Source organism: Panicum hallii, chromosome 2 (genome assembly GCF_002211085.1).
Source record: "Panicum hallii strain FIL2 chromosome 2, PHallii_v3.1, whole genome shotgun sequence".
In the NCBI taxonomy this organism is placed as follows: domain Eukaryota; kingdom Viridiplantae; phylum Streptophyta; class Magnoliopsida; order Poales; family Poaceae; genus Panicum; species Panicum hallii.
The window spans coordinates 49488598-49503971 of record NC_038043.1 but is presented as its reverse complement, the minus strand read 5'-3'; the positions used below and the strand labels follow the sequence as shown (position 1 = coordinate 49503971).

General features: G+C 48.4%; 2 protein-coding genes across 2 annotated transcripts; both read left to right on the top strand.

The window, feature by feature from the left end:
• Positions 1-3280: 3280 nt before the first annotated feature.
• On the top strand, positions 3281-4163 carry LOC112881199. Its single transcript, XM_025945884.1, has 2 exons — positions 3281-4078; positions 4143-4163. Exons 1-2 carry the CDS (start codon positions 3374-3376, stop codon positions 4161-4163), a joined length of 726 nt encoding a protein of 241 aa, XP_025801669.1. The 5' UTR covers positions 3281-3373.
• Positions 4164-4213: 50 nt separating this feature from the next.
• Positions 4214-5786, top strand: LOC112881198. The gene is made up of 2 exons (XM_025945883.1): positions 4214-4283; positions 4683-5786. The coding sequence occupies exons 1-2, from the start codon at positions 4214-4216 to the stop codon at positions 5435-5437; spliced, it is 825 nt and encodes a 274-aa protein (XP_025801668.1). The 3' UTR covers positions 5438-5786.
• Positions 5787-15374: the final 9588 nt, after the last annotated feature.

Here is a 15374-nt window from a genome sequence, read left to right as displayed (position 1 = left end):
GCGGCGACCGGTGCGTGGCGTGGGCGGCCCGCGCGGATTTCGACGAGGGAGGAAAAGTTGGGATTTGGGAAGGGACCCTTCCGCCATAGCTCTCGTCAATCTCCGCCAGTCAATCCTGATCCAACGGTTAGTATTGACACTAGGCGCGGACGGTATTTCATTTACCGTCCACCCCTGGGTGGCCTGCCGCCCGCCTGACCGCCATCATCGGCGGCAACCACGCCGCCGTGACCTCTGTCACGTGATACCGCGCAGATGCAGGAGGTCCGAGAGGCCGCTGAGCTGCCGCCGGACTGGCCTCGTGCTCCTCTGTGCAGCCCGTCCCGCCCGGAACGGGAACACGGCCATGCTCGCAAGGATGTCGCGCGGCGGGCGGGATCCATCCGCGTCAACGGCGTGGAAGTCGAGGACAAGCACCTCGGCGAGAGGCCCAGGCTGGTGCGCGGCGTGTTCCGGATCTCCTGGGAGACGGCGCGGTCAATACTCAACTCAATAGCTAGCCTTCGTCCGCGAGGTGGACGCCGTACGTCGGGAAGGCGCGGCGGTTCGACGCCGACGGCGAGGTGCAGCGCCTGCTGATGGACCTGCTAGCTACGGCCGGACGGCGTTCCAAGGCAAAGTGGTCGAAGTGCCCGTGCTCGTGTCCGCAACCAACCGTGCCGACGCGCAGGACCGAGATTCGACGGCGGCGCGGCGGACAACTTGCGTGCGCGCCGCGCGGTCATGGCAACGAGCCGCGAGGACATGCTGGACCTTGTGAGGGGAGGGAAACGTCCGTCTCCGTCGTCCTGGCCTCCATCGCGGCTGCTATTCACAGCTGACCGGGGCTCTTATTTTTTTGAAGAAAACTACGGCACCCCTTAGGGTGCCTGAACTTTATTGCATATATAATTGCATACATAATGAACAACAATGTACAGGTGTTGTAGAGGTTACAAGGAGCTAGCAAACTAGCCGGAAAAAGAGAGCAAACACAAAAACTAAAAAAGCTACTCCAAATTTCCACTTTCATCCCATCAAGAGGAAAGGAACACCTATATGACCAAATCTTCAGATCCTCATGGCAGCATTTAGAGATCATTACATTCGTTTCATCCTCATGGCGAAAAACCTTTGCATTTCTACACTTCCACACGTTCCAGAGAATGCATGAAAGTACGGTGCTCTTGATCCTATAGTTTGATTCCTGGATAGGATTCTCCAACTAAAGCTGCTCAACTCCAAGGGGTTGCGATAGAGAGCTCACATCAATACCAATGAAATTCCAAGCGCTGCGAGGGCAAGCAAGGAACAAGTGAAAGCAGTCCTCCTCTTCAAGACAGAACGGGCATTATCCTGTAGCTTGCGTATTACAATGGTGAAGACGAGACTTTGTGCTTAGTCTTTCCCGGTGTAGAAGCCAGAGAAAGAACTCACATTTTTTAGGGGCAAAGCTGCGCCAAATGGCTGGGGCGAACGGGTCGTCGAGGTGATTTTGGAAGGAGAGGAAGTAGTGATCTCTTAACGTAGGAGGCATTCCATTGCCCCGAAGAACCCGTTTGTCCATGATGGTGCTATCCAATTCAGTCGATGCCAACAATGACTGAAGCTCCAGCTTTTCATCTGTTGCTGCATGTGTCAACCTCGGCCGAAGAGTAAGGAGCAGCTCTTGTGTTGATAGCACCCTAGCCACTGACGCATTAGGCCGCAAGGTGTGTGAAAAAAGAGCAGGAAAGGTGTTGGCAAGGGTGTCAGTTCCCCACCACAGATCATGCCAAAAGGCCGTCATCTGCCCGTTGCCAACGATGACCTTGGTCTCGTCCCTGAAAGAGGGCAACAGCGCATAAATATCCTTCCAAATGGGGGTTATCGCCGTGATATTATCCCCAAAGTCGAAGTTGGTTGACCATCCATAGTTCTGATGAAGCCAATCTATCTAGGGAGCCGATGGAGCACAGAGAAATTTGAACAGAAATTTCTTGGGGGACTCTTATTTCTCGTGGTTAAATCCGGGACACCCAGCCCCCCTTTGTCCTTTGGGAGGCAAACATCATCCCAAGCAACTTTGCATTGGCTCCCATGGCATTTATCCTCTCCCGTCCACAAAAATGCCCGCTGTTTCTTAACAAGTGAGTCAACAGACAACAGTTCCTTTGTAGAGATAGGATGTTCAAAAATACCGTTTGCAGAAGCTTTAATGATTAATTGCTGCAGAACATCAGCAACTAAAATAAAGAGATGAGGTGATAAGGGATCACCTTGACGCAGTCCTTTCATGCAGTTTATCCACTTACCAGGAGTACCATTAAGAAGGACAGCAGTTTGACTAGGATTCAAAATATCCTGCACCCATTGCCTCCACCTCGGGGCAAAATTCTTGGCTTCAAGAATAGTATCAAGCGCCTGCCATTCAATTGAGTCGAAGGCTTTTCTAAAATCAAGCTTTAGAGCCACAGTAGGAACTCGGCGTTTGTAACAGGTTTGGGTTAGCTCAGCCTCAGCTGCATAGATGAAATTTTCAGAGATACTACGGCCCTTAATGAAGCCGGTTTGGTCAGGGTGGACAAGGAAAGGGATGAGGGGCTGAAGTCGGGAGGTGAGAGCTTTAGACACAATTTTCAGAGGGCAGTTTTGCAAAGAAATAGCCCTGAATTGATCAAACCGGGGCTCTTATTCCTTCTTAGTGACGTGACATCACTGTAATTTGGTGCATGATTTGCGTTTTTGTCAAGTCGAACGAACATTTCAACTAACTCTCCTGCGTACTAAAAAGAAAAGCAAGCGTATCACTCCTCCGTTTGTTCATTGATAACGATGCATGATCACCAACGACAACACGCAAGGAATAATGTCGCCAGGGATGAGCAAGGAACATACTAAACGTTTACAATTTGTGCAAAGTATGAGTGATGCAGCGTTTCAATTGGTCTTTGTTCCAACCAGGAAGGTAGGATGAAAAGCAGGAACATGAGGTACGGTGATAGTGATATGCCGTCAGCAATTAACAATCTTGGCGACCTGCTTTACTCTTGGCAGCTGCAGATTAAGAAATACAGGGCATGCATGCTCTCGAGGCCGGCTTACTTCAGTCGGCAGGACAAGAATCACAAGTTGTTCCCTTTTGCCTTTAGACTTGATCGCTTTTTAATTTGTGTCTAAACAAGTACGATCAGATGGCCTCGTAATCACGTCTCCTGCTGGTCACGTCGGCCGGTTCTTCTTCCTTAATGTCTTGGGTTACATAGCTATTTGTTCTAGCATATGATGAGATCTTCTTCTGCCTTTTAGTCTGTCGCTACTACTACTCTGAGATAGAGAGCCAAATAAACTGAATGCCTTGATCCAACCGATCGAGGATCGAATCGAGTGAAAGGAGGAGACAGGATCACAGGAGATGTCCGTGGATCTGTCGAGAGCTGTGGGCTGGTGGGAGGAGTGGCAGCTGCGGATCCTCGTGCTGGGCAGCCTCTTCCTGCAGCTCGTCCTCTTCGCCGGCTCCATGGTGCGCCTTCGCATCCCGATGTCCAGGTTGTGCCTTTGGCTCGCCTACCTCGGCGCTGATGCCCTGGCCATCTATGCGCTCGCCACCCTATTCAACCGCCACAAGCAGCCGCCTGGCGCTGGGATGAGCAGCAGCCTCCTGGAGGTTGTGTGGGCGCCTGTCCTCCTCATCCACCTCGGCGGCCAGCACTCCATGACGGCGTTCAGCATTGAGGACAACGAGCTGTGGAGGCGGCACATCGTGACCGTGGCGTCTCAGGTCACGGTTGCCCTGTACGTCTTCTGCAAGTCGTGGCCTAGCGGTGGCGACAAGAGGTTGCTGCAGGCAGCGATCTTGCTCTTCGTCGTGGGAATTGCCAAGCTCATCCAGAAGCCATTGACTCTCAAGAGCGCAAGCCTTGGCGATGTTATGACCTCTCCGATGATTGTCTATCCAGAAAGACGAGAAACAAATGCAAGATTACTGCGGCTCCTCTGCCTTCCTTTTCAGACAGTGGGTCAAACCGAAGATGCAGCAACAATGAAACTAGAGGAAGAACATGATTTATCACTTGAAGAATATGTACAGGAAGCAAGGGAGCTCGTGCGGGAGACGCGGGTACCTGATAAGCAAGAAGATCGTTTACCACGGGACCTTGACAAACTATTTGTGGATATTTCAGCTCCATATTCTCGTCGGCTAAGCCAGCTATCATCTTTCCTCATCTTGCGTCACCAACACATGTGTCAAAATATGGGGACAGAGCTGCGAATTGCATTTGGGCTGATCTACACCAAATGGAAATGCGTGATCAGCTGTCCTGGTCTGCATTTACTGTTTCTGCTTCCGTTCCTAGCGCTAGCTTCCTTTGTCCTCTTCGCTCTGAGTCACCATAAGTACGAAGACGAGAATGACGTCAAAGTAACATTTGTCTTGTTGTGTTGCACAACTTTGCTGGAGTTTTTATCCTGCGTCCCCTGGGTTTCAATTTGTCGAAAGTGCTGCAAAGGCTTTTTCCACAGTAATTTCATTTCAGGAAACTTCATCTTTTCCAGCATGGTTGCCCAGCATAATCTCGTGTCATTCTATGCACGGCGAAGCAAGCCCACCCATTTGATGAAGTTTTCCGCTCTCGCCTGTTGCAGTGGTTATATTAACAAGCATTGGTACATAGACCAGGCACCTGAATCTGCATGCATACAAATCACACAATTGATTGCAGGACATGTCAAAGATGGGTGGAAGCAATACATAGTTGATGCTCCCAGTTACAAGAGATTCAACAATTTCAGGGGGCAGTGGACCCTGAGCAGGCACAAGTTACATGGCCAGCAGCTGTGGTGGAGTCTGCAGCAGGTGCCATTCGACTGGAGCGTCCTCATCTGGCACCTAGCTACTGAGCTCTGCCTTCACCACCCAAGAACATCAGCTGCAGTTGAATCATTACCAGCCGCTCAATGCAGTAAGCTAATATCCAACTACATGATCTACCTGCTCTTCATTCGTCCAGAGATGCTTATGCCCGGCACCAGGCAGGGTCTTTTCGTAGCAGCCTGCTACGATATCGGGCTCATGCTCAAGCGTGGAAATGAGCCTCCACCAGAAGATGCAAGAACGGTTGCGCAGCAGATTCTTCGCACATCACAATCACCGTTGATAGGGGATATTGGGATCATGGTTCCAGGAGCCTGCAAGGTCGCCGAAGAATTGATGGAGCTGCTGGAGCACAAGAGGTGGAAGGTGATCCAAGGCGTGTGGGTGGAGATGCTCTGCTGCTCCGCCAGTAGCTGCAGGGGCTACCTGCACGCCAAGAGCATGAGCGAAGGTGTGGAGTTCCTCACCTCTGTGTGGCTTCTCTTGTCGCGCATGGGGATGGAGACCTTCGCCGACAAGTTCCAGAGGCCCGAGCCTGGCCAAGGCCAAGGAGAAGAAATCGCTGCAGGCGCGTCAGCTTCCGATCCCCAAGACATCGTCTAAGGAGAAAAATTGTTCCCCTTATGTGTGTCAGGCGGTTACTTTTCTCTTTGGAATACTCATCACTTCTTGATCGTCTGTTTAGGTCGGCGCGCTTCGCTCCTTCTGTATTGTTTGCTGCTGCTTTTCTTGTGCAGATTAATTTGTAAGCTGGTCAGTACTGGTCCCAATTTCCATGTCAGTCGAAGTCTTCTCTCTGGTTGATCCGATCCGATTAAACATGCATGTTGAGCAGAAAAAGGCCGGCCGCGGACGGGATCGTTGAGCAGATAACGCCAGCATCCCATACGTGCATGTTGACTTGTTGACTAGCATAAATTCGCCTCCAAGTCAAGTCCAGAGGCCATGCAGTTGCAGTCCAAGCTTTGTCTTCATCAGTGCATGTTCCCTCTTATTTTGTTCACCTGTACTATATCTAAACTAGCGCATGTTCCCTCTTGTTTTGTTCACCTGTACTATATCTAAACCTGTATTAGATTGATCTTTTTTCTCTCGAAAATGCAGGAGAGCTGCGTTTCATTGTACTAAGAGGATAATGGAATAAGCGGCTAGCACTCTCGCAACGTACTAAAGCACGCGGTTGTGATTTACAGAAAACATAAGACAACCTAAGAGGGGTATTAGATTGATCTTGTTTGGCTGACTGGGGCTTGCCTTGAGTGCAAGAACCTTATCTGTGATTTGAGGTGGCGAGTTGAGTTGAGTTGTTTCCCTTCTCACTGGCTGAAGCGTGTATATATAGTCTGTCGATGGAGCTGCTGGCCCGCAATGCTTTCTCAGAATTCAGACTGTGCCCGCGAGCCGCGACGCCACCGGCCGCCCCGTCAGTGCTTTCCCACGGGAGCAGCTTTCCTCGCGTGGTGCTCGGTCCCAGCGGCGTAGGCATCACCGGAGGCACCCCCGGCGGAGGCGGATGCCGGACCCTTGTGGACCGCCGACGCCGCGCGGCTAGTCGGAAGAGTAGGCCTGGCTGGGCTCACAGGCTGTGAAGATTCTTGTCGGCGGTGACTCGGAATCGGGTGCTGTAGACGAGCTCATTGGTGGCGGCGTCGACAATCCGGCGGTCGGCACCGACGAAGGGGTTCGAGGAGGCGGCGGCGGTAACAGAAACGGAGGTGATTGGTTCCCGTCCCTGCACCCCGGCGGCCCGGCGTCTCGTGCAACCCCGGCGGCCGCGGCGGTACTAGAGCCTGGTGGCTTGAAGGGCCGTTTCCCTTTTGCATCAGCTGGGCCAGGCTTGAAGGGCACTGTGCTAGTACAGTGCAATATATGATAGAAGGACATCGTCCTTCATGCAAAGATCAACAGAGAGGTGTCATGCCCTGCCTTCCTTCTTCATGTCGGAAGCCACCTTGAGAACAGCCGGGATGTGGGTGTTGAACAAGTACAGCCTCCAGTTGATGCAGCTGGGATCAAAGTTAAACGCGTACCCATCGCCATGCCCTGCGCCGCCTGTCGTCGTCCCCCACAGCTTGCTCAGATTCGTGTCATCAAAGCTTCACACACAGATTCCACCAGGAGAAAAAGGAAAGTTCAGCTAGCATTACATGTTACGGAGAGAATAATCAAGTAAATAATAAGAAGATAGTAGTTTGTAAAGCTCATCACCATCCCTTGAAGAAGACATATGGGGCATAAAGCTTGGCCATAAACATCAAGTAATTCAAGCTTCTGTTGAGCTTATTGTGATGCTCTGTGAAGCGCCCACCGAGTAACAAAACAGTTCTCTAGATAAAGCACCTAAAACATTTCCAGGTCCTCACCATCACCACATGATCTAGATGAATCAGGATACTTATTAACTGTGACCCTGCACAAGGAAGAGAAGTGAGTACCTGGAGCCGTGTCTTATTCGCTAGAACCGCATACGCATGGAAATATGCATATCTGCTGAATTTTATGCCTAATCGCCCTCTTGTCAGTCCCCACACGAGTATTCATCAAGCAGTAGGCATACGTCGATTCCTCTAGAAGATTGCATGACAGTGGGTTCTGGAGTGCCGAGGTCACATTGCAACCAAAGCAATAGCTTGTGAGGTAGGTCCTGCCAGATCTATAGATTCACTTTGGATCTTGGTAACTGGTGTGTAAATCAGGGAGAGAGAAGCAATCGGCTAGCTTTTGATGCGGCGACTTCAACCTTTTGTTTTGGTGTGTTCTACGGAAAAGTCCAGTTCCTCCAACATTGTTCCGGTTGTGAAAGGTTGTAAGCCTGTGTTGCTTGGGATGCTCCCCCTGCCGATTCATCGGAGGCTAGAGTTTTTTAAAAAAAAAGGGATAAAAAAATTCGAAAAAGGGGAGCCGGATGGGAAAAATTCGGAAAATGGGTGCCTCCCGCCCGTTGATCGGCGGGAGGCGTGGGGCCGGGTACCTCCCGCCCACTGAGCGGGCGGGAGGTTCCAAAAATATTTCGAGGCCCCTCCCGAGAGTCTTTTCGCGAATAAAAAAGTTTCTTATTCGCGAAGAGGTCCCTGAGGCAGGCAGCGCTGTATCCTCGGACGGAGCTCTGACTCATCCATATCATTACGAATACGCTGTGTCTGACGGCGCCCTCTCTTAACCCGTGCTGATCTTGGGTCTGGAATATATATAACAGGATTCGCTGTCTCAGTGAACGATCCAACCAAACGGAACCCCATAGATCTCATACTGCCAGGTGCTGGCAATTGTCTCCTTTCTGAAGTAATGGGAAACGTATATATCGACAGGATGTCGAATATCCGCACAAGCAGTCATTACATGAGAACAAGGTACGTGCAGCAATTTTGACCTCATGCATGAGCAACAACAAGTTCTATCAAACTTGAGAATGAACTCCTTTACAGGAGTTTGACGTCTCATGCAACGTCGCGCTCTGTCTTTAGGAGATACCTCAAACTAGAGCTCCTGTGTACCACATTGCCGTACGTGGTGTAGCCGGGCGCTAGCTGCCTTCTTAGTCATATATTCTGTCATCATTTTCCCAAAATATCTGTCAGGATCTTGCATGAATGCCTGATTTTTAGTGAACCAATCCCTAAAGTAATCAGTATACCCGCGGACGATGAATTCCATAATTGCAACCAGTGGAAGCCCATGAACACCTCGCAGCACCCAATTGTAAACCTCGGCAAAGTTGGTGGTCATTATGCCGTACCTTGCACCATCAGTATCGTAAAGTAACGCCCACTTCTCCTTCGGTTCATTCTCAATCCATTCAGAAAAGGTTTTTACCGCTGACCCAGACCTTCTGCGAGTACGTGCAGTATCTGTTGGCAAAGGACACAAAGCCTCTGCTTCATTCTGTGAAGTTCTGTTTTTTGATGCGTCCTCGCTTCTTTTCTTCCCAGTCATTTCATCAAGTTTTTACCACTGCTTGTTAAATTTTTGCTGATTTGTTTCCTTGCATTGCCTCTTGAACATATCCATAAGGTGCTTGTTCTTGAATTGCCTGAAAAAGTTTGCACCGATATATCTCATGCACCACCTACTGCGAACATCACGCCACTTGGGCGGCTCTCCGGTCTCCACACACCCCTCCTGCAAATCTAGTATTGCCCTCAGTATGCCAGCGTGACGATCATGAATCAGGCAGAAATCTTCCCTATCCCGAACGACTGCAAGCTTAACCCGTTCCACAAACCAGTACCAAATGTCTATGTTCTCACTCTCAACAAAAGTAAAAGCAACAGGAAGCAATTGATTGTTTCCATCCACTCCAATAGCCGTCAGCATTTGCAATCTATACTTTCCTATGAGAAAAGTCTCATCGATGCACAGGAGAGGCCGGCAGTGTTGGAATGCGTTAATGCACGGACCCAAGCTAAAAAAGACCCGCTGAAAGGCCCTTGTTTGGTTTTGGTAATTGATGGACAACTTAGATGGACTAATAAGTGTTTATGTTGAGATACACAGGAGATTAGTCCACACAAAGATACTAGTGTGAGCAACATGTGCCATGGAGGAGAAACGGCTAAGGGTTGATGCTATGCTCATATAGTGTGATCGAGGAGCTCATTGCATATGAGACATAACATGGAGTTATGTGACCAAAATGGAGAAGATCAAGACAAGGCTTGGCTTGATGGACCGGTCGCAATGGAGAAGGGCAAGTCAAGGCTTTGAAGCGAGGGACCGCGAGGCGGTGAAGCTTGAGCAAGATTTGGCGCCGATGGACCGAGGCACGGTGAAGAGCGAGCAAGGTCAAGATCGATGGACCAAAGAGGTCATGTGATGATATGGAGTGGATCATATCATTCAAGGAAGATCAAGCCAAGTGTTGACTTATGAAAATGATCAAAAGGCTTGATGGAATTTGGTGCTTGTGTGGCATCAACATTTGGGAAAATGAAATGAAATGCGCAAGGCAAAGGTATGACTTGTAGGGCATTTCATTTCACCGGTCAAAGGTTGTGTAGAGAAGTGCATGACCGGATTTAGGATAGATGGCCGTACTATCAAGAGGGGCAAACTTGTTTGCATATCGGTCATCTAGTGCCACTTGAGCGATCTAACATTGCGATGTTGCTAGGATCGAGTGGCGTGGTGAGATCAAGTGAAAATCCTTTGAAAATGATTGTGAAATGCTAACACACATGCACATGGTGTTGTTCACGTGGTAGTGTTGGCACTTTTGCAAAGGAGAAAGAGTTGGAGTTGATGTTGATCAACTTTGGGAAGCAAGAAAGGTTTTTCGGTTTTCTCCGGAAATTAGGTTGTCTCTTGGAGTGGAATACTGCTTTGATCCATTGTGTTTTGGACCAAGTATTCAGTTCGGTTGTGTAGCCCTCTGAATTAGCTTTTCATAGAGTCCAAGATCACCTAATTTGGACATCGGAGCTAAGAGTTATGGCCGTTTTACCGAGATACATTTCTGCTGGAAATAGACCTGCGGACGGTCCGCCCATGGGGGGCGGACGGTCCGCCGTTATCCCGGATGAGCTCTAACAGAGCCATTTTTGGCTCTGTTGGTGGTCCAAAATGAACTGCGGACCGTCCGGTCCATGGGGGCGGACGGTCCGCCATTAAAAGCTGAAACAGGCGCAGATTCTTGGTAGTTCTATCTTGGGTGTCCAAAATGAACTGCGGACCGTCCGGTCCTTGGGGCGGACGGTCCGCCTCCTACTGAAAATTCTGGAACAGAAACACTACGGTTTCTGTGTGTGCTCACTTTTTGAACTGCGGACAGTCCGCCCATGGGGTGCGGACAGTCCGCCGGTCACTTCCAGGTTTAGTCAGAGATGTTTGCAAATCGGTTGGTTCGAAGTTTTGAACCGCGGACAGTCCGCCCCAGGGGCGCGGACAGTCCGCCCGGGGCTCTAACGGTCGACTCTGACACATAATAATTGCAGTTCTAGCCGTTGATTTTGAATGTGGACGGTCCGGTTTCTGTGAGGCGGACAGTCCGCGAAATCTCTGTTTTCACGGGATTTGAGTGTAACGGCTAGTTTGGGGCCTCTCTCTATAAATAGAGGGTGTGGCCGGCCATTTGAGGGTGCTGAGCACCTTGGGGACTTGGTGTCCATGTGTGAGAGTGCTTGAGAGCCCTCTACTCACTCTAACTTGATAGTGATCATTCAATTGAGTGAGAGAGCGATTCTAGTGCGATTGCTTTGAGAAATTGCATCGAGTGGCACTAGGTGATCGTGTTGCAAGCCGGTGTGCTTGTTACTCTTGGAGGTTGCCACCTCCTAGACGGCTTGGTGGGAAGAGACTCCGTTGAAGCCCGCAAGAAGATTGTGTGGTGCTCCGGAGAAGAGATTGTGAGGGGTATTGTGCTCACCCCGCGGGAGCCGCGAAGAGCAACTCTAGTTGAGCGAGACGTGAAGAGCAACAAGTGGTTCGTCCGGATCATGTGCTAGAGCTCGGTGTGAGCACTCCATGTGGGAGAGTGTGACTTGAGTCACCACTAGCAAGAGGATCGGCGGCAACCTTGGAGCTTGTCTCAACGGGGATTAGCTTGGTGGCAACCAAGTGAACCTCGGGATAAAAATCACCGTGTCGATCTTGTCTACTCTTCTCGGTGGTTTGCATTTTCCAAATCACAAGCCTTGTATTTACATTCATATATATCTTGTGCTTGTGTAGTTGCTCTCTAATGTTTAGTTAGTTTGTGTAGCTTGCTAATCATCTTCTTACTTGTGTAGCTAGAAGTAGAGATCATAGTGTAACTAGTTAGCTTGTGTAGTTTAATTAGTTGCTCTTGCTTAGATTGTGTAGCTAAGCAAGTTGAGCTCTTGAGTTTGTATTGTGTATCCTTATCCTTGAGCATCTAGTGAGCTTAGGTTTGGCTTTGTGCTATTGCCCATTAGAATTGTGTAGGAGCTCCCCTTGTTTGTAAAGTACTAGTGCTTAGACTTGTGTGGCTTGGCATTAGAATTATTAGGAGAGCTCTTACTAGATTGGCACTCCATTTGCTTTGTGTAGGATCTTTTTGGAAGTGCCTTAGAGTCATAGTTAGAGGGGTGAAGTCTTGGCTAAGCGAATAGTTTCAATTCCGCATAAGTTTCGGTTAGCCGGCGCAATTAGTTTTAGAAAGGACTATTCATCCCCCCTCTAGTCCGCCATCTCGATCCTACACCCGCTGCAATATGTAGGGCGGATCTTCTTCTCTGTCTAGACTTTTCAGGTCATAATAGCTTCCAGGATTTCTCTGACATAGCACGGCCAGCAATCGAGAAACATTATCATATGCAGCTTCGAACGTAACAAACCTCATCTCCAACACCTTCTGTTTTGCACTCCACGTCTTACTGTACGAGATGGTATTCTTGTACTTTTCCTGAATATGCCTGATAATAGATTTTGGTTCAGATGACATGTTCTCTACTATCATCCCGTACATCTCATTTGCGATTTATTGCGATGTAACGTTGCGATGGGTCTTCTGCACCCCCGGCAAATGACATGTGTGCTAAGTAACAATTGAGCATTTCCAATAATCTTTTCATTTACCACTATAAGCATGCACCCGCCACGGACAGCCCTCCTTCACACATACCACATTGTACTTACGAGATTTGCATTCCACTGTTTTAAACTCTCGCATAAGAGAGAGACCAGCACTTAACAGCTTCCTTGACCTCTTCAATTGAGTGGTACCTCACACCCTGAATAATTTCATTCTCCCTGCAATCCGAAGGCACGCTAGATCTGTCATCTACGACAAGATGACTGAAGTAGCTGCTTACCCATTCTTCAGGCACATCATCGTCATCATCAGACGAATCGGCATTCATTGCTTCATCCAATTCATGTTTTTCGTCTTGCAGCTGTTCAATAATAAAGGGTATGTTCTCGCCCTCATCAGCCACGCATTGAGGTGCTGCGGTGACACCTGCCTTAATGTTTGCCTCCTCAAATTCTTCATCAATATTTTCATCCACCGGAGCAGCTTCAATGTTTATCAAAGGGTTCTGGTGCACACTGATAAGAAGTACCAATGGCCATTGCCAATGTCTTGCATTTTGCAGATAAGTTAACCAGTCCTCGTTGCTTGCAAGTGGCATCAGCTCCCAGATCAAAGCGTGAGTGGTACGATTTATGACGCACTGAACACTCACAGTGTGTGTCTCCTGATTAATCCTTAATCCCCTCATTAACCAATTACATAGTGATTCAAATGTCCTCTCGTGCGGTCTGGTAATTCCTCTGACCGCACAGTTGAATTCACTTAAATCTACCCCATTCGGCCCATAAATCACATTTCCTTCTCCGTCATATATATACTGAAAATACCCTTCTCGGAAGACATATCTGTCAATCATTAATAAACTAGTTATACTACATATTAATACACAACGACCCTAAGTATCAGCGATTCCCATATTATATTTTCCAGAATGTAAACTATTCAAAATATAAATTATACTAAAAATAATTGAAAATACTAAAAACTATTCAAAACATAACTACTCTAAGAAATATTTTCTAGATTATAGTTATTTTCAAGTAATTATACGGCTAGAATGAGAATATACCTCCAAATCGACGTGTGAACAGGGCTTCGCCGCTTCCTGTTCTCTCTTCCTCTCCTCCCTTTCTTTTTTTCTGGTTTTTGCTGAATAAAATGATAATTTTGGGGCAGGTGGGGGCTTATATAGTTGGGGGGGACCTTCCGCCCGACCAACGGGCGGGATGCCCCTCGGCACCGCCTCCCGCCCGTTGGATGGGCGGGATGCCCCCGTAGGGACCTCTTCGCGAATAAGATAACTTTCTTATTTGCCAAGAGGCTCTCGGGGGACCTCCCGCCCGCTGGATGGGCGAGAGGTCCCTGGCCCCACGTTTCCCGCCCGATCAACGGGCGGGAGGTACCCATTTTCCGAATTATTCCCAACCGGCTCCCCTTTTCCAAATTTAATATTTTTTATCCCTTTTTTTAAAAAAATCCTCAGAGGCTACTACCTACTAGATCTTGTTGCTAGCAGCAGGTGGTTTAATCTTTGCAGGTTTTAGTTTCCTTTACTGCTTTTTCAGTGCGGTCTTCAAACTCTGACGAGCGGCGAACAATTGAAGGAAGAAGAGGAGTAGAAGTTTTTGATGTAATTTTATTTTTTTAAGGTCATTTTGTATTGAGTTGTCCTTATTTTGTATTAGCTATATATTATTTTCCTTGGTAAATATAAGATATGATACACTCTTTGAGTGTCTTTCTCAAACAAAAAATAAAGCATGTACTGATCATATTTTTTGCTTTGGATGTATTTTTATTTCTTCCACTGGTGGGAACAATTCGGATCCATTGTTTCCTTTGGATAATTATTTATTGATTGATGGTAAAAAGATATGCACTTCATTTGAATATGGCTTTATGTGAATTAGCTAGTACATATATGTGTGTCTATATACACACACACACACACAATATAAATCTCCTTGTTTCCCAAAAAGAGGTATATATTCATATAAGTACCTGAGTCCTTCTATCCATCCGGGAAACGGATCCTGAAAAGTGCTTACTACAATGCTTGGTCGTACGATGACAACAGGGAGGTATCCTCTCATGGTGCCAAGCAGCATCTCTCCCATAGCCTTGGTGAACGAGTACACGTTGGGCAACCCGAAGTACTTGGCCCTTCAATTCAAGACAGCATTATTGTCTCTCAAGTGAGATGTAGTGAACAAAAAGGTTTTATTTGTAATGAACAACGCGCGCGCATGACTGACAGGATTTTGATGTGCATGCGTACCTCTTCAAGCCGAGTTCCTTCATGGCTACCTTCTCTAGCTGCTGATGAGAGGCATCATCAGCACCAGAGCGCGCCATCAAAAGTCTCGCTTTGGCCTCGTTAGCCAGCTCGAGCTCGGCTTCAATGTCGACGCGGCGGCCCTTCTTGGAGCACGCGCTTGTGGGCAGCCGCGTCGTCGGTCGCCCGCGCCAGCAGGTAGAGCCTCTTCCTAGGAAGGCGGTGGAGCCGGTGATGAGGATGGTCCTATCCCTGAAACACCCTGCGACCTTATTAGCAGCGTCCATGGCTGCCGGGCCGGCCGGACGTGCGCCGCCCTGACCCTGCTGCCTCCAATCAAGCTACCAAACTCTTAACGATTTTTATACGGTAGATATGCGTGTGATCAAGCTCGTGCTGCCTTGTGTCTTGGTGTCGTCTAACCGTGCCCAAGTGCACACGCATATATGTAGGCAGGCGGGAGTCATCATGCATGCAACAAAGCGTACGTATAGATCGCCGCGTTTCTCTTTTTTTTTATTTATTTGGGCCATTAAAGCGTATGGGTGTCGATCGTTTTCTTCGTTTCCATTTTTTCTTTCAAAACCTTGGATGCATGGTGGGTACAGATCGCTTTCTTTCTTTCCACATTTGGAACAAAGCAACGATGACTTTTATATGCATTACTGCATCCAGACCGATTTGGCCGAAATGTTGGGCGGACCAGTGCACCAAGGCATGCAGCTGCTAGCTGGCTGTCATTGATTACAAAAGAACCAATCACAAAGAAGCAAGTT

Bases quoted from the DNA above. Each gene is read 5' to 3' on its own strand.
- LOC112881199 (XM_025945884.1), top strand. From the start codon at position 3,374: ATGTCCGTGGATCTGTCGAGAGCTGTGGGCTGGTGGGAGGAGTGGCAG. The intron at 4,079-4,142 runs GTACCTGATAAG...TGGATATTTCAG, and splicing joins AGCTCGTGCGGGAGACGCGG to CTCCATATTCTCGTCGGCTA.
- LOC112881198 (XM_025945883.1), top strand. From the start codon at position 4,214: ATGGGGACAGAGCTGCGAATTGCATTTGGGCTGATCTACACCAAATGG. The intron at 4,284-4,682 runs GTCTGCATTTAC...AATTGATTGCAG, and splicing joins ATGCGTGATCAGCTGTCCTG to GACATGTCAAAGATGGGTGG.